At 36.6% G+C, this 19,535-nt stretch overlaps 1 protein-coding gene across 2 annotated transcripts; it reads left to right on the top strand.

Moving 5' to 3' along the window:
• The first annotated feature begins 216 nt into the window (after positions 1 to 216).
• On the top strand, positions 217 to 19,251 carry LOC799520 (MOB kinase activator 2). Of its 2 annotated transcripts, none has more exons than XR_012394294.1 (5): positions 217 to 523; positions 8,007 to 8,158; positions 10,902 to 10,998; positions 12,677 to 13,217; positions 13,379 to 14,171. XR_012394294.1 is itself a non-coding variant. In XM_001339828.9 (5 exons), the coding sequence occupies exons 1-5, from the start codon at positions 414 to 416 to the stop codon at positions 18,196 to 18,198; spliced, it is 717 nt and encodes a 238-aa protein (XP_001339864.2). In that variant the 5' UTR covers positions 217 to 413; the 3' UTR covers positions 18,199 to 19,251. The 2 variants fall into 2 exon arrangements, 1 of the variants encoding a protein (XP_001339864.2); XM_001339828.9 differs by lacking the exon at positions 13,379 to 14,171 and adding an exon at positions 17,966 to 19,251 and having other exon boundaries at positions 12,677 to 12,801.
• The last annotated feature ends 284 nt before the right edge of the window (positions 19,252 to 19,535 follow it).

Genomic DNA, 19,535 nt, shown 5'->3' with positions numbered 1-19,535 from the left:
TCCTCCAACAGGAATGAAGCCAATCCAGTGTGAAGAAGCACAGAAAGCGAAAGTTTGCCTGGAGGCACGAGAGGGGCGGGGCCTTGCATGAGGGGAGGCGGGAGCTCAGGAAAAAAAGAAGGCGTGGCCTTGAGAGTGTAAATATTTTCCAGCCCTGGTGGAACCTGTTTGTCTGCTTCACACACACATACACACACACACACACACAGAGAGAGAGAGAGAGAAATTAGACACACAAAGAACAGTGGACAGAACACAAACACACATTCACCCGCCAGAAAAACGGAGACTGCAAAACTGGATGTATTTTTAGATGGAGACAGCGCACCGAAATGGATCTGCTGTGTGTGTGATTCTGTGTCGAGTGTGTCAGTGTTTATAAATGAGGGGTGTGTGTGTTTCTGAGGACTTTCATGGGTAGAAGCGCTCTGGATATGGGGGGATGTCAGAGTTACAACAGCTCTGATGAAGAGGATATCAGCGCTCTCAAAGCAAACTACAACAACATCAGCCTGTTCAAAGTGTAAGTATATCCCTCGCAGACATCAGTAACATAAGGAACGTACACATCAGACCGAAGCAGCTGAAGAGATAAGAGCCGGCATACCTTTAGATAAAGAATGCGCCATGCATGCATTTCTGGAGTAGATTCATTCTCTCAAAGTCAAGAGAAACTTGCATGCGTGTTTGAGTGTGACCATACGGACCCTCTGTATAAGGGTTTATGGGTAAACACACCTGCTGTGGCTGTGTATTTACATACTGGGCACCTGTGCATGAGTGGAGACTAAAATACATTGGCTGATAGGAATATATATAAAATTCTGCATAATATCTGTGTGTAAGCATTGAATAAACTTTTGCTGCTTGTTTAAACTACGTATTTAAACTTATTTAAAGGATTAGGGATTAACTTAAATGTTATATGTTCAATCCACTTAAATCTGTGAAAGCGAACAAGTTAATATAATCAATTTGTGTTGGTAAAACATAAAGGAATTGTGTAGAACGCAGCATTTTTACAGTGTATACACTATATATATATATATATATATATATATATATATATATATATATATATATATATATATATACACACATATATATATATATATATATATATATTAGGGATGTAACGGTATCAGAATTTCACGGTACGGTAATACCTCGGTATGAATGTCACGGTACGGTATTTATTGAATCATTTACAGGAAAAAACAAAACTTATGAAAATACTCCAAAAAAGTGTCAATGACATACAAATTAGCCATCTATCTGTAAGCTTTGAAACAGGAACTTCAATTTTAATAACAAAAAATTATTAAACCATGTAAAAAAAATTAAGTTTCAATTTAGTATTGTTGAAAACTCATCACATTCAACATTTAATCACACTCAGCCCATCTACCCAGATCAGAGCTCTGCTAGTCGGACTTCTCATCAAGCATCTCCCGCTGGATCTAATCTCACTATATTTATTAAACGTGATATTTCATTTATCTTGTTGTCTTTATCTAACGACATATTCCCTGACTTTGGGCATTGGAATCTATTACTTGTTCTCAGGTAACGTGTTTTGGCAAAAGAGAGGCTGTGTTTCGTATTTTCACTGAAATTGAAAGGAGGCAGTTGTTATCGGCTCCGTTTTGTTATAAATATCCACACAGTGAAGATGACGCTCATCTTATGCAGCTAATATTGCTAATATTAAAATGAAAATAGGCAGTTCCTTAAATCATGTTTACATTTTATTGTTGAGAAAGTGAAACAAGCCAGGGTGATGTGAATGAAGTTATCAAGTACACTGTTCCCTTTGAAGATTTACCCGTGTCCTCGGTATAATCTGCTTTTCCATATCAAACTGAGAAGAAGAGACTGCAGCCTTGATCAAACTTGCTAAGTCTGAACTTACACAGAGAGAATGCAGGACTGAACTGTGCGTGTTAGGCTACTTAATATTCAGGAAAAGCCCCAATCAGAGAGGCGAATGTCTGCAGCCCCGCTTCGGTTTTCAGATGTCTCCGTTTTCCATCATCCACACTGAGACAGAGCAGCAGTTTTCGGCGCTCGAGAACTCCGGCGTAGTGTGGACGGTTGGCGTAACCGTAGCAAAACTTATGCGTTTTCAAACTAAAACGCATTAGTGTAAACGGGGCCTTAGAGTTTTCCAGCTCTTTTCATCCCCGCTTCTAGCAGCACACTCCATTTCCGCATTACTGGATCTGTAGCGACAACAGACCGCAAGGGATGATGGTCAAGCATGGGCTGATGGCAATTGTAGTTCTATCTCCTGTTCGCTTCATTCGCCTGAGCAAATTTTCTCAGAAGACCTATAGTTTTACCGAGTCATGCGACTTCGGTAATATCGAAAAAAATTAATATTGCGGTATGACGGTATTTACAATACCGTTACATCCCTAATATATATATATATACATATATATATATATATATATATATATATATATATATATATATATATATATATATATATAATTTTTTTTTTTTTTTTTGCTGCTCGTTCAAAGAACTTATTAAAAATGAGCTGAAACAACAAAATTCTTGAGATTTTTTTCAGGACAACTTAATGGTTTTATGTTCAATGTACCTAAATTTGTTAAGTAAACACATTTTTTTTGTGTTGGGATAATATTGAAATGTGTGGAACGCTGCATTTTTACAGTGTATGAGAAATAGCTAATGAAAAACTGACATGTTTGAGAGAAGAATATTCTATTTCCAAGCGCAATATTATTAGCTGTATTGTATTTAAAACAATAGCATGATTTTCCCAGAGATGGGTTGCGGCTGGAAGGGCATCAGCTGCGTAAAAACGTGCTGAATAGGTTGGCGTTTCATTCTGCTGTGCGACCCCGGATTTATAAAGTTACTAAGCCGAAAAGAAAATGAATGAATGTATTTATTATTAAACTACAGACATAATATGTGCATTAAAAAGAGGGAAAAAGCAACAAAAGTCCAACAAAATGTAAAAAAAAGTTCTCATAAAATATGGAGGTATAGTTATCAGAGTGCATTTAAAAGGGGAACACAACAAACGTTTAACATAACAATGTGCACATTCTGAATTAAATATTTTATATAGTATGGAAGAACGTTAAAGGGTGCCAGCAGATATTACAGTCAAAAAAAATAAATCTGCTCGTTCAAACTGCTTGTTTAAAATGAGCTGAAACTATTTTTTTGGGAGAGACAACTTAATTGTTTATATGTTCAATCCACTTAAATTTTTGCCATTAAATACACTCCAAAAATAACTTTTGCTGCTGTTTAAACAACTTACTGAAACAGAGTTGTAGCAACACAAGGATTAAGGATTAATTTAAATGTTATATGTTCAATCCACTTAAATTTGTGAAAGCGTTGAAAAAAGTGTTGCATGCAAAACTACTGCAAACCATTTATTTGTGTTAAATTTAAACAAACAAATAAACTTTTATAATGTTCAACTTAATTTGTTTGTTTAAATTTAAATTTAGCCCAAATAAAATGTTTACAACCACTTAACTTAAAAAAAAAATCGAGTAAATTCAAGGAATTATCTTTAAATAATTTTGTTCAGTTAATGAAGTTAATTAATTGATTAGTGTTGGTAAAACGTGAAGGAATTGTTCAACCCAGCAATACACTGTATACAGTATAAAAATATATATTTTGCTCCTTGTTCAAAGAACTTATTTAAAATGAGCTGAAACAACAAAATTCTTGAGATTTTTTTGGGACAACTTAATTGTTTTATGTTCAATTCATCTACATATGTTAAGTAAACACAATTGTTTTGTGTTGGGATAATATTGAATTGTGTGGAGCGCAGCATTTTTACAGTGTATGAGAAATAGCTAATGAAAAACTGACATTTTTGATAGAAGAATTTTCTATTTCCAAATGCAGTAATTAGCTGTATTGTATTTAAAACAATAGCATAATATTATAATAGCACATGCCCATTGCCCACAAACATGATCTGTTTGACCAGCCTGATCTCACGAGAAAACGTAAGTATTTTACGTTTAGCCAGTTTAGTGGCACTCCGCGACACACTGAAAATGTGCATATATACATTAAATTCCTTAAAAGTATATATATATATATATATATATATATATATATATATATATATATATATATATATATATATATATGATATTATATTCCACGAATGTAAAAATTATTTAACAGTGCACTTATTAAAGATGTAAAAACTACTGAAAAAATAAATATGCAAGCCAATATTATTGAGAAACAAAATGACATCAGTGGTTCATTTGGATGAGATCATGCGATAACTGGGGTGTGATGAGAATCTTGTCAGCTTTAATACCTTATGAATGTAATCAGCTCGGTACATAATGAGACAACATATTAGTGCAATGCTTTAGCTACTGTGTAAAGTGCATGTGCTGTAAGACAGACGTCAACTGATATTTGATATTCCGCATCTAATCCAATCCCATTCATTCCAACACGTGGCGTAAAAAACCAAATACTTTCTGTGACACCATATGGAAAACATTCCACATCACAGACAGTGTTTTAATCAGTTTGCACAAGGCCACCGTCTCGAATCTCCTGTTACACACAAACATACACTATCAGTTATTTCAAGGCTGAAGTCGGGAGGTCTATTTTCCCTCCAGGTCAGCATGCTCCGATATATGTGCGGTTTGTCTCATTTGCATGAAGGGAAATGAGGGATCTGTACAGTAGAAAGCAGCACTCTATCCAGTAATGCTGTGCAGATTACTCACTAATGCTGTCGGAAAACCCGAACAAGCAAATACAAACCCTTTTAGTAAATACAGTAATTGACACATGACAAACCCAAACAAACTACATCTCTGTGTGTCCTTGTGAAACGTCACACACCGTGTGTTCACAGACTGCAGGCTATTTGCTCAGCGGCGTAACTATTTCAACACTAATTAACCAGCCGACGAGCTCACTGCAGGAATTTCACATTCAAGTCATCCTGGCCTACAGACATTCACACTAGAGCTGTCACTCATTGCACATGTTTTCATCTAATTAATTACATGTTGCAGCGATTAATTAATCAAATGAATCGCAAATTAATTTTGACTAAAAGAATAACCATCATAGACAAATTTAAACAGAGTTTCTGCAGGCTTCCCCAAGTCTAATTTAAGACTTCTTAAGACCATTATGAATGAAATTTCAGACTTTTACAGGGCAAAATCATAGACTGTAAAAGATTTGGACGTTGTAGTAAAAATTCGTAATAATGACAAAAATTTCTGGGAAATTTTCATACCACTTGGGTTCAAGTGTGGTCCTGAAAAATCTCAGTTTAAATGGCTATCTAGCCCTTCCCCTTAGCCCTACGTCTTCAAGGTAAAGAGAATTGGGACACCCCTACCCCTTCACGTGAATGTGCAAAACAAGGCGAAGGGGGGGAAGGGCTAATGCTGCGTTCACACCAGACACGGAACGTGCGTCAAGCGCGAGTGATTTACATGTTAAGTCAATGCAAACGCGTGAATAGACATCCTGCGGCGCGATACGCGCGAATGGCGCGGAGCGAATGACGCGAAATGCGCGAATGGCGTGGAGCGAATGACGCGAAATGCGCGAATGGCGTGGTGCGAATAGCGCGATACGCGTGAGTCAAATTGAGCGTTTGACACGCTTAACGAGCGTTTCAAGCGAATCTCTCGAGTTCGAAAATCTGAACTTCTGCAGACATTCGCGCCACGTTAACAAATCAGAAGCTTGCTCTTGTGGAGGCGTGATTGTGACGTAGAACCTGTTGATGGTGTCCTGGGACAAATCCTTCAGGCGACACCGACAACAAGTCATCAAACTGGGCTTGGCTCAGTCAGAGGCACCGCTGAAAATCTCCGTCATCCAGGTTCAGTTTCTGGAGGAGTTTATGAGCTCACAGAGCTGGATGCACCTCTGAAAGGATGCAGTGGACTCATACAGGACCCTAAACGTATCAACGCTGTTTTTCAGTCTCCATAAAGCACATAAACACTGATAGTTTCTTAATAAAATTCATGTTAGCCATTTAGCTATGAAGCTAGAATCACCGGGCAGACAGAAGCCCTGCCCACCACGCGAATCTACGTCTGTTTTGAAGTGAATTTGACACACGATTGAAGCGGATTTGACGGGCGAATAAAGCGGGGGTTGACGCACGAATGAAGCGAGTAAACTCAAATGTTCACGCGAATAGCGTGATTTATCCGCGCGTTCCGCGTCTGGTGTGAACACAGCATAAGGGTAGAATTGGGACTGGCCCTTAGACCAGTGGTTCTCAAACTGGGGGTCGCAAAATAATTTCAAGGGGTTGCGAGAGCAATTTAAAAATTGTGTCATTTTCAGTGATTGTAATATATATTTTTCAATATACACATGAAAGCTAATAATTTCAGATAAGATATTACTTTTTATAAAGATATTACTGTCTTTTACTGTTTATGAAGTTAGTATTTAAAAAAAAGTGAATGGAGCATCATAACTGTGCAGCGAATAACTCGCTAGTTATCAATACAGCACGCATCTGGATGTGAAAACCGCAACTGCAGAGATGGATAAATTTATAATTCGCATATTTAAAAATGTTGAGGAAACTGTGGACAGTTTGCCTGAGTCATCGGAACCGTCTACTTTGACTAAATTAATTAAAGTAAATAAATTAAAGTATTTAGGACACATTTCAGGCATTATGCATCTTTGCAGTTGAGACGCAGCGCTCAGGAACAGTTTAAAACAGTTGTCATGTCAACTTGCTGCAGTAAACAAAGCGAAGCCCGCAATGGTTGCCCGCTCTTCTTAATTGAACGCGAATGGATTGGTTAAATTATAAAAATATTATTGTTGAGCCCTGTAATGTATAGTAAATACAGTTCAAATATTGTGAACAGCTTAAAATAAGTAATTTTGTATTGTTTGTATATGCTTTGGTAGTTGGGGGGGGGGGGGGGTCGCGACTTCTTGACGATCTTACATTGAGGGTCGCTGGCTTAAAAGTTTGAGAACCACTGCCTTAGACTACAACAGCCATGCTTTTCCCCTGTTCTGTCTAACAAATTGATATTTAGATATTTTTACAGACCATTTATCACATCTCCAAAACTTTTTTTGGTTAACAACAGTCTTAAAAAATAGTTATATTATGCAAAAGAAATACATACAGGTTTAAAATCATGAGTAAATTATTAAATCCATTTATTTACTTTTTTATTATTTATTTTAATTAATACGGAAATGTGAAATAATTTAACTATACAGGTTTGAGGATTTAACACATTATTTTCCCCTATAACTAATTCTTTAAATTAGTTTTAAAGCATTAAGAATAAAATTTTTTAATGAAACTTCAAAAAAAAAAAAAAAGATTTTTACAATATTAAAATATAATATTTACAGTCAAGTGAAAATGTAGTATAGTGCTCAGCAAATATGAGTACACCCCCACAGATCTCTCATTTACATGAATATTTTCTAAAAGATGCTTTACAAAATTATTTTTGTGCATATTCATTAGATTAGTCAGTGCTGAAGCCAAATGTGGAGCTTATCTAACAAAATAATTTACGATAATGGTTTAAAAATCAGCCCAAATGTATATGTTATAGAAAATATTAAATATAAATTGTCAAAAATAGCAAAAATCAACAGAAGCAAAAATGATATAAAATTCTGTTGAAATGTTGTAGTTTGTCATTTTGTTTTTGCAATATTTAGCTTGAATTGAATTGTGTTATCTTTCCATTTCTGAAGATGTTCTATGACTAAAATATTATTTTAATAAATATATCTGTTTTGTTTAAATGCACCAAAATGCATTGCCTATAATCACTGAGAAATGGATCAAAATATTCATTTTCAAAATGGGGTGGACTCATTTATGCTGAGAGGTGAGCACTGTAACTTTTAAATTCATAAGTGCATGTTGAAGAAATGTAATAAGCTGTGAATTCTCACTAACTGTACATGTGTTTGTGTGTGTAAAACGACAGGAAGAATAACAGTCTACATATAGTGCCTTCAGCGGAGGTCAAACCCTACCTGAAAGATCATTTCTTGTCCAAAAACATCACTGACATCGACCTCCTGACCCTCTCAGCCCTACCACATGGCGTCGACCAGCAGGAGTGGATCGCAACAAACAGTGAGTATCCAAACACACATATACACACACACACACACACACACACACACACACACACACACACACATTTTTGTGAAAAGTGGGTACATTACATAGATTTCCATTCATTTTATACTGTCCAAACTGTATATTGTATTGCCCTCACCCCACACTACCCCTAAACCCAACCACCAAAGCAGACAGTGTGCAGCATCACTCTCTGAAATAAACTGATTCTGTGTGATTTATTAACTTTTTGAGAAATGAGGACGTCACCAATGTCCTCATATTTGACCTGCTTTTTGTAATACCTGTGTCATACCTATGTCATTATGCAGATTTGTGTCCAGATATGTCACAAAAACACGAACAGACACACACACATATATGTATTGTGTGTATTGGTGGTTTACAGGGACTCTGCATATGGGTAATGTATTTTGTACAGTAACAGCTGCTTATTATGTGGCCTCACGCTAACCCTAAACCCAACCCATGTCAAAATAAAGCATCTTGAATAACAAGGACATCAGGCATGTCCTCGTAAACCACCTTAATAGAGTACAACTATGCCACACTCATGTCATTATACAAAAATAATTGTCCTTGTAAACCACTAAAACCAATACATCATGCACACACACTGAGTTGCCCCAACCCACATCAGACTAATAGAGACACGTTTACTCATTTAACCAAATTATTAAAGGGGTGGTCCACTACCATATCATATTTTAAGCTTTAGTTGATGTGTAATGTAGCTGTGTGTACATAAACAACATCTCTGAATGTAAGGCGTTCAAAGTTCAGTCCAATGCTTACAGAGTTAGCTTAGCAAAGCCTATAGCAAACGAATTTGGGGACTACAAAAAATTAATCAGGGTTAATGAGTTCAAACCCTTCAGGTTACGCGCATTCACCACACGCATACACCTTGCTCAGCAAAGGGGGCGTGGTCAGAGGCGCTGTAATGTTAAAGCAGAGAAAGCTAAAATGCCGTACAAACGCTGCTATTTCCACAGAGCTCCTTCTGTTTCTGTATTTGGGCTTCCAAAATTATTATTAAAAATATATAGCTCTAGCATTTGACAAAGGACTGCTTCCAGAATCTCTCCCAGTTCAGTGCTGGATTCGGTTAAAAACTCCTCAAAGGAGCAGCTCCAAGCCTAATAGAAGAAGCTGTGGATTGTGAGCCACAACCTGTTAGTGTTTTTATTTGTCTCAATTGATCTATTGCATGCATAGTTTCTAGCATTAACAGTATGGTGTAGCGAGGACATCAACAAGGATGTAAGCAACGAGAAATGCTGTTCGGCACCGCTAACAATTTAGCAACAAATTCATATTTATCCGTCAAACGGCTGTAAACAGCCACAATCTTCAGCAGCGCTGCAGTGTCTCTCTATGCGGCCGCTTTCCCCGAGTTCTACATCTCAAATAACGAACTCGCAAAAGATATATATGTGAAAGGCACTTGTCAGATCTTACTTTAAAGAGTAGGTGTAAGGTTCAGCTGTGTCCTCTTCATTTTCTGTCTCGTTCTGGATCAAACTGATACGGCTGACAGCTACCCTGACTGCCAATATTTACACAGCAGATACAAAGCTTGTGCTAGTAGAGGCGTGACACTTCCTGGTGACGTGGAGCTGATCCGCAATTCACAACCATTATGTTAGCTGACCAATCAGAGCCTCTTGAGGGCGGGTCTTTGGAGAAACTAGGAAATATGACAGTCGTTTGATGTTAGCTGAGTAGCTGTATATAATCAGCTGAAGGTATATGAAAAAATAACCTGATTTTTTCCAAATGAAGCATGAGCACACATTGCTTTGCACCTTATAAACACAACCAAGCCTTAAACATGCACTCTGGACCACCTCTTTAATACATTGTACATTCATGTGCAACTTTTACCTAATCTAAAATGTAAAGAAACTGTAATGTATAATTAGCAAATAATTTTTTTGTAATGTCAATTCTAAAATGAAACAGGTCAGTATATGCATAAAACTGTTTGCTTATTTGACACATGTTAATCTAAATCAGACACCATGTGCTTAAAAAAGTGAGAAACTGCACCAAAGTTTCAACAAAACAATATGAAAGTAAAAAGGGGAAGTCGGTTCAGTCCCACACACAGAATCATTTCCTGCATTTTACCTATATGTGAATACACACACACATACACACACACAGACTAACACACACACACACACACACACACACACACACACACACACACACACACACACACACACACACACACACACACACACACACACACACACAGCAGTGAGCAACTTTATATATGAAGTAGATAATTCTTAGCTAATTACATGCTAAGAAAACACACGTTCCCATGCATACAGTACAGTTAACACCTAGTCATTACAAACTGTACACAAGAAACACTCAAAAGTGTTTTCTGAATGAGAAACTCAGGGCTGAAAGGACGCACTAGACATGAAAACATGCCAAATATTTGTGAACATATGTATAATGTTCAGCAATGCGTAAGGAATGCTGGGAATGTGTTGGGCTAGGCTAACAGTGCATACAGTAACAACTGGTACATTATATAGTACCAGACACTCAAGACATCTGTCTAACACACATAAACAAAAACACAACTTGCTTCTTAATATGACAAGACTGACATCTTCTTAGAGCTTCTGTCTGTGTGTGTGTGTGTGTGTGTGTGTGTGTGTGTGTGTGTGTGTGTGTGTGTGTGTGTGTGCAAACTCAATCTGTCCATCTCTTCCAGCTGTGTCGTTTTTCCAGCACACTACACTCTTCTTCAGTGCTCTGTCTGAATATTGTTCAACGACAGTGTGTCCAGCAGCCAAAAGCCCAGCAAACACGTGAGCAGAACACTCACACACACATTTACTTATATTGTACAAACTGTATTTTAGCGCGCTCTAACACAACGATAACCCAAAATCCAACCCTCACTTCAATTTATTAAGCCAAAAAAATAAATGAATGAAAAATATAATATAGTATAATATAATATAATATAATATAATATAATATAATATAATATAATATAATATAATATAATATAATATAATATAATATAATATCATTTTTCAGCTATTTAGATTTTTAATAGCTTGTTCTTATTACATAAAATGACACAATTAATGTATATTTTTGTAAACAACTAATGTTGGGAAAATGTGTAATAGTGTTGTTGTTATCATTTGTGAATTTTAATTCGAGTTGTCAAGCATACACACATACTGTACATACAGGTATCACCAAACACAAAAAGAACTGTCAACAAACATCATTATATCAAAACTTGCATCTAATGTTACATAATTAAGATTGGTTTGTTTTGTCACAGCAAAACTACCTTTTCGTATCAATAATATAGCATAGCATGTAGTTAAAAAAAAAAAAAAAAAAATATATATATATATATATATATATATATATATATATATATATATATATATATATATATATATGATAAACGTTTAGTTTTTATTATAATTTAAAATGTGTTCAGTTTTTATCACTTTTTGTTTTTTTAAACACTTTTATGATTTTTATTAATTTTTATTTTGATTAATTTTAGTTCATCAAGCTAAATAAAAAAATAAAAAATAAAAAAAAAGATGGTTTTATTTCTTATTGTTTTATGTCACTTTAAACAAATGACAACAGCAATAGCAAAAAACACTGGGAATAATAATAATAATAATTGATGATAATAATAATAAATAAATTATTATTATTATTAGTAATAATTTACATAAATAATAATTAATAGTAATAATTAATGATGATAATCATAATAATAATAATAATTAATAATTGATGATGATGATAATATTTATTAGTAATAATAATCATAACTAATAGTAATAATTAATGATAAGAATAATTATTATAATTATTGATAATAATAATAATGATTAATAATAAGTAATAATAATAATAATAATAATAATATTTCTACTAACAATAATATTAATAGTAATATGTTTATTTTATTTAGTGGCTTTAAAAGTTACTTTATCAAAGTGCTTTACATACAAACCAAGACAACATAGATAAAAGATAAAAACAGATAATAGAAGACAGATACATGAGGGTTTTAAATAAAGATTTAAAAACAGCAAGAGACTTCAAATTCCTAATGTCAACTGGAGGAGAATTCCACAGTGTCTGAGCATAATAAGAAAAAGCCCTGGATCACAGGCGAGATTTAGGAACAACTACAAGATCACTGTGGGAAGAAAGCAAATTTCTGCGATTTACTGAAACTACAATTTATTCATACAGCATGCATCCTTTGAACCTAAACACCAGCATGGCTCTGTTTACATCTCACTATTAAAGTAAACTGTCAAGAAATTACCCTGATAACAAATATTACAGGGATTTTATTACACTTAATGAACACAGTCACAAATACGACTGTGAAAACACAAAAGTACAACTCGAGCATACGCAGTAGTGTAAATTCAATATCTATAGTATTTTAAAGAGCATGTTTTTTAAAGCTGTTTATGTTTGTGCTTTCAGTTTGTATGAATGGACGGATGAACATGGGAAGAAAATGAAATGTTCAGCTCCTGTCTACATCGACTACGCCTTGTCTTACATCCAGGAGTTACTCACAGATGAGCGCGTGTTCCCCACCAAAGTTGGTATGAAGCTCTCATAACAAAAAATAACAATGGAACACTAGTATAGGGACCAATTGTCATTACATTAACTAGCTCACCTGCTTACTATCGAGATACTGGCTGTTTATTAGTACTTATGTATACAGTACATATTCTGCACGTTTTTATTCTACATCCCTAATCCTAGCCAATACCTAAACCAAACTACTAGCTAATAATGAGGTCTGAGGTGATTTGCGGGGCCTTGGGATGTGTAAGCTCTGATAATTGTGCTTACTTCTTCTATTTTTATAAATACCCTTGACTATCATCTAATTTTGTTTGCTTCAGCACAAACTGTGTAACAAAGACAGATATATAGAGGGTTGGAACCAAAGCGCCTGGTTTTAGACCACAATAATCGATTAGTATGACCTAGGGCAGTGTTTCTCAACCACGTTCCTGGAGGACCACCAGCTCTGCACATTTTCCATGTGTCCTTAACCAAACACACCTGATTCAGATCATCAGCTCATTACCAGAGACTGCAAGACCTGTGACGGGTGTGGCAGACTAAGGAGACATGCATCCAAAACAAGCAGTGCTGGTGGTCCTCCAGGAACGTGGTTGAGAAACACTGGCCAAGGGCCTTTTTTTGTGGCCAATACAGCATCAGTTTGTCTAGGAAATGACAGATACAAGTTCTGCACAGTGGCCAAAGGGAACCTGAACCGTTCTTTGTGAATAGTGGCCCGGTCACAACATAATTCTGGTGGAGGAAAACGTTTCCTGACTCGCTTCTCCAAAACACTCCAAGGTGGCTCAATAATATAAAGTTCTGGTGACTGTGCAGGCCATGGAAAATGTTTAACTACACTTTCATGCTCATCAAACCACTCGGTCACCAGTCCTGCTGTGTGAATTGGTGCATTATAATCCTGATACAGTCACCGCCTTCAATGTTTGAACCATTGGCTGCACTTGGTATTCCAGAATGGTTGGGTGGTCCTTGGCAGTGACATGCCCATCTAACACAAGTATTGGGCCTAGGGAATGCCATGATATTGCAGCCCAATGCATCATTAATCAACCCCCATGCTTCATTCTGGGCAACATGCAACAGTCTGGGTTGTATGCTTCTTTGGGTCTTTTCCACACCGTAACTCTCCCAGAGGAGGGAAAGTTAGTGAAGATGGACTCATCAGAGAACAATGTTTTACATTGTCCATGAGCCCAAGAGTTTGATTAAAAAAAATAAAAAAAAATAAATTATCACTTTTTTATTCGAGTTTGATTGGTGGTTTTTAAAATTATTATTATTCTTTTTTCCTAAACCTATGTGGGGCACATTTTGAGAAATGGTGTTTAATTCACTGTAAAACATTGTAAAACTTAATAAAGACATGTTATACAAAATAAATATTAAATTCAATGTAACTAAACGCAATGCAATTTTAATTCAAATAAAAAAAATATATATTAATTTCAAGAGTTCCCACTTAGATATGCTTAGCATTTATAGCAGGTTTGGCATGCTGTCCCGGGAGAGAACCCTGAGCTTGGAGATATTTGAGCCCAGGGCTCCTGCACAGTCAATAAGCATATAAGGAAATCCGAGATCAGGTAGGTCTCGAGAGCTCCCACTTTAGAAAAGAGAGAAAAAGGAGGAGATGGGGTGGAAGGGGGATTCTTCCAAAACGAAGATAGAGCAGTAGGGAGAAAATGATCCATTTACAGTAAACTAGGATCACTCTGATTGGATTATTACTGATTACAGATGAGCGGCCAGTTGTGCTTAATCATATCACGTGCTCCTCTCGAAATTAGTTTATGAAACTTCACTTCAAGAGTTCCCACTTAGATATGCTAAGCATTTAGAGCAGGTTTAGCATGTGTTCAACAGTCTGATTGACACTGGAATAAAAGAGTTCTTAAGCCTGTATCCTCTACCAGAAGGTAAAAGATGAAATGGAAAGAGTAGATGAGACGGGTTACTTAAGAATCTTTTCGCTTCATTCAGAGTGCATTGCTTGTAGAGTGTTTGTATACTAGTAAAAGTTTTAGATCCTATTAGTCTTGTAGCAGTTCTGATAATATTAAAAAAAAATTTGATTTCAGATTCACAGAAAGATTGCCATACTATGTAGATAGACCATACCTGATAACACTCTCAAATACAGCTTGATAAAATAAGTACATGAGTTCCTTATCAACACCATAAAACCATAACCTTCGTAGAAAATACAGTCTTTGGTGAAGCTTTACACAAATCCAGTTTACATGAGTGTCCCATGTTAGAGACCTGTCTATGTAAATTCCCAAATACTTGTATGACTGTACCCAAATGATTTCTTGATTATGTACAAACACTGGTAGATGCTTGACAACACACTTGGGATCACAGGCTGTTTCTCAATACCAAGTACGCAAGGTTCGGTCTTGCGTCCTTGGAAGTTCAGACTTGCCAAGTTCAGACTTGGAAGAACGAACTCCCGAGGACGCGAGGACACAAGTCGGGTACTTCTTCAAATGGAACAGCAGTGTACTTTATAATGTCACTTACCTCACCATGGATTCATCAGTTTCACTGTACATTAACAATAAAATGATTTAATTAATATTATATCAATATTATAAATCTACATTTTTGATTTAAGAAAATGTACACATATTCATAAAAATGTGAATTAAAATGAGTTATTATACACTGACACGTGTCTTTGATTATCAGATTTAATAAACTACAATGGTCATTTTACACACAAAAGGACATAAAGACATACACAATAAGAAATAAAGATTACGTCAAGCAATTTGGTAATCAAAGACAAGCGTACAACGCGGTAACATAATTAAAGACAATTATAAAAGGTAACAAAATAACACTGCCAAAACAGTACACCTGAGAACAAATAATAGATTTATACCACCAAAAACTGTCCGTTAGATATTCACAAGATGTATTAAATATCATGTTTTAACTACAATGGAGAGATGAGATCCAGCGGTACGTCCGAGATGGCCTGGCCGAAGTAAAGCTGCTCTGGCGGGGGAGCTGATGACGGAGCTCCCGCTGGCAGGCTGGGAGTCGGAGTCCGCATAAGCTGAGCCACATCGTTAAAGAAGCGCTATTATTGTGAATAAACTGCCGATTCGAGTTTAAAACAACTACATTCTCGCCTGAAACACTCTTAAAACTTTATTTTGTGACACAGTTAAGGAGTATTTTTAAAACCGTGCGGGTTTCCTCCTCCGCCATTAGCGCTTGCTGGTTACATTGCGATGCATTCTGGGATACCTGAGCTTCGCAAGTTCGCACAAGTCACCTCTCGATGCATCCTTGGCCAAAGGCCAGAGCAAGTACATATCCGGGAATTTCATGTGTACTTGAAAAGATGTGAACTTTGAATTGGAACAGTACTTTGGCGACGGTTGATGACATTTCACGAGGACACAAGAACGCAAGTACAGAAAAGAACGCATATTGGAAAACAGCCAAAGATTATTTCCTTTGTTTTTATTGATTTTTTTTTGTATTAACTTTTTAAAAGTTTTCAGTAAAAAGTTTAACTGCAGTTTTCACTGCAGTTAAAGTCGACAAATTAATAATCTGGCAAATAGTTCGATTACTGATGCCCATGTAAACATAGTCACTGTCTTTCTCCCCTGCGTCTGTGTGTTGTTTTGCCCCTCTAAAAATCAGCACATGCTTGAAACGAAAACTCCCATTTTCATGCAAACCCTTCCCTCTTTCCCTCACTCCCACCTAAACAGAGCTGGACTCACCCCATACCTGACTTTTTTCAAACTAGAGGTGTGAAAACCCTACTGAGACAGGAGGGATTCATGGCCCTTTAATAGCAGGAATTGTACTGTACCTTAAAGGGCCATGAAACCCCCTCGTTTCAGCAGGGTGTTTTCACACCTCTACTTTGGAAAAAGTCAGAAAAGTGGGCGTGTCCAGCTCTGTTTAGGGGGGAGTGTCGGAGGAACTAAAGTGGGAGGGTGTGGGAGTGTCTATTTGGGCACGAGCGAGTTTCAGAGTCAAAATAAACACAGAGGAGAAAGTGATGGTGTTTAACCTACATGGACATCTGTAGTCGAATTATTGGCCAAATTATTAAATGGTGGACTTTAACTGCAGTTTGGCTCTTTCATTCAGGGAATTCATTCATGCCCCTCGCGACAAACAAGATATTTGATTCGAGGAACTGCTCTAAGCGTGTATTTTTCATGCAATGTTTGATACCTCACGGCGAATGAGAGAAAAAAACCCTCAGCATTTCCCGGAAACTTAGCTGCACACGGCAGGTAGCGTCAGAAAGCCGCGTGTGTTATTCCGGTCACTAAATGTGGTAAAAACCCTACACGAGATTAAAGTTTGGTTGTGGTGCTAACATGTGTACAATCGGTGCAATAGTTAACTTAGTTCGATACGAACAAACTGAATAAACAAAGAGCACTGGTCGCTCACTTACCAAATCTGTAGAGACAGGACAATCACCAGCAACTAGAGCCGCGTCTTTATGAAGAGAAGACTACAAGCGAATCCGGATCTCAGCGTTTGCAGATGAGAACAGCCCTCAGGTAAACAATGTTCCTCCTTAGACACGTAAGTTATTGTTGTCGAGCGTCGCGTACACTGTTTATCCACACGTGACTCTGAGCTCTCACAGAGAGGAAATGAAAACAAAACTTAACGGCAGCAAACTATAAAAGCAACACTTCTCGCTTGTTTTGCCAACACAACGTGGCGTCTCTGTCGTGTAAATACGGTGACATTAATGAATATTAATGAAGTTGCACAATAGAGTGCGCTGATTGGTTTGAACGAAGCTTTACTCATGCATTAATGCATCACACTGTAAGACGTAATAAGGCACACTCTGGCACAGACGTCCAGTCTGCATGCTGGAATACACGCTATTATGTCATGGCCATGACGCAGCTTCAAAAATTCATTTCAAACCGGAAGTACGAATTTTCTTGAAATAACGCAAAAACAACCAATTTACACTTTTTAGTGAAATATAGGTGTCCTAATAGTGTTTTTAGCAGTGTGGGACACATATACGACTGTCAACAGCTCAAAAAATGTGTTTTGGTGTTTCGTGACCCTTTAAAATAAAATGTGACCATAAAAACTGTACTCTCCATTGAAGATTAAGCAACAATGATTTACATACCTGTGTGTGTGTGTGTTCAGGTTCATCATTTCCTCCAGGGTTCATGTTCCTGGTTCAGAAGGTGTTTGTGATGCTCTTTCGGACACTGGCTCACCTGTTCAGCGTCCACTACCAGGACGCCATCGCAGTAGAGCTCCATCCGCACCTCAACACACTCTTCACACACTTCATCACCTTCAGCCACATGTTCAGACTGCTGGAGCCCTCGGAGACGGCGCCGATTGATGACCTCATCGCCATACTCACACACTGACCGAAGCACACACAAACACACAGACAGTGAGCATGAGCTCTTCGCAATTCATAAACTGTAAATCTTACTGAAAAAAAGCGGTAAAAAGGAAGGGAAGAGCAAAAAACTGCAGGGATTAGATTTCTTTTTGATGTTTTGACTCAATTTAACTAGAATGTGTCAATCATCTGCAGGCTGAGCTCTGATTGGACAGTGCATCTGGCTCCACCTCCTGTGTAAAAGATATTTCAGTGCCAACTGTGAACGTGGGTGATTTTCTTTTGGCTAGTGGCCCCGCAAAGTCTTTCAACGAGATGCAATTCTTGGGAGTCCACACTGCAAGCTTTCAACTCAGCTTTGCAAATTAAGGCCACGTTCCCTTTTGATGTGTTTGTTGGACAGAATGAAGAAGAAGAAGATTAGATCCAAAATCCTCTTAGTGCCATCTGAAATTTTTTCTAAAATGTGCATTTCCTTCTTCTCAGGTTGCTATGTATAGGTTCAGTCATTTAACTTTTATGTCAAAGAACAGGTTATTTTCATTGCCTTTAATATGAAAAATCTGCACATAGACATAGGACGCTGAGAAAATGGAAGACATTTATTATTATTATTATTATTATTTATATTATTTTAGTATGCATGGGCCAGTATAAGATTCTAACAGTATGAAAACCTTGTAGAATAATATAACGGTTTCATGGTATTGTGATTATTGCTCTAAAATATATTAATTTTAAATGTCTGGAGAAAAAATAATAACTTTTTTCCACTTTAAACACAATGGCTGAGTCCGAAACTGTATACTTCCATACTATATAATATGCTATAAACAGTAGAGCTGAGTAGTATGTCCGAATTCATAGTATGACTTCCAATGAGTATCTGAAGAGCGCATCCAATGGACACTACGTTATCCCAAGATGCAAGATAATTCATGAATGAGAGTGAATCGCGTGTTTCACGTGTAGGCATGGGCCGGTATAAGATTCTGACGGTATGATAACCTTAGATAAAAATATCACGGTTTCGCTGTATTGATTACTGCTCTAAAATAAATGCTTTTTAAATGTCTGGGTAGAAAACAACAACTTTTGTCCCTTTTAAACACAATATATTTTATTTTGAGAAACATTTTATATATTTTGGAGTAGTAAACATGTCAGGCTAAATCTTTCTAATGAATTATTGACTTCTGATGTCGTCATTTATTTCAAAAACAGATTTTTTTTTTTTTTTACAATTTAGAACAGCATTTTGGATGTCTTTTTTGCTGAAGATAGTGCTTTCTGAAAAAAAGGAAATTAAAAATCGTACACATACCTTAGAAATGGTATTGCAGAAAATTTTTACGGTTT

Source organism: Danio rerio, chromosome 18 (assembly GCF_049306965.1).
Source record: "Danio rerio strain Tuebingen ecotype United States chromosome 18, GRCz12tu, whole genome shotgun sequence".
NCBI lineage: Eukaryota > Metazoa > Chordata > Actinopteri > Cypriniformes > Danionidae > Danio > Danio rerio.
Note: the sequence above shows the minus strand (reverse complement) of the source record. Positions and strands in the feature narration are given on the sequence as shown.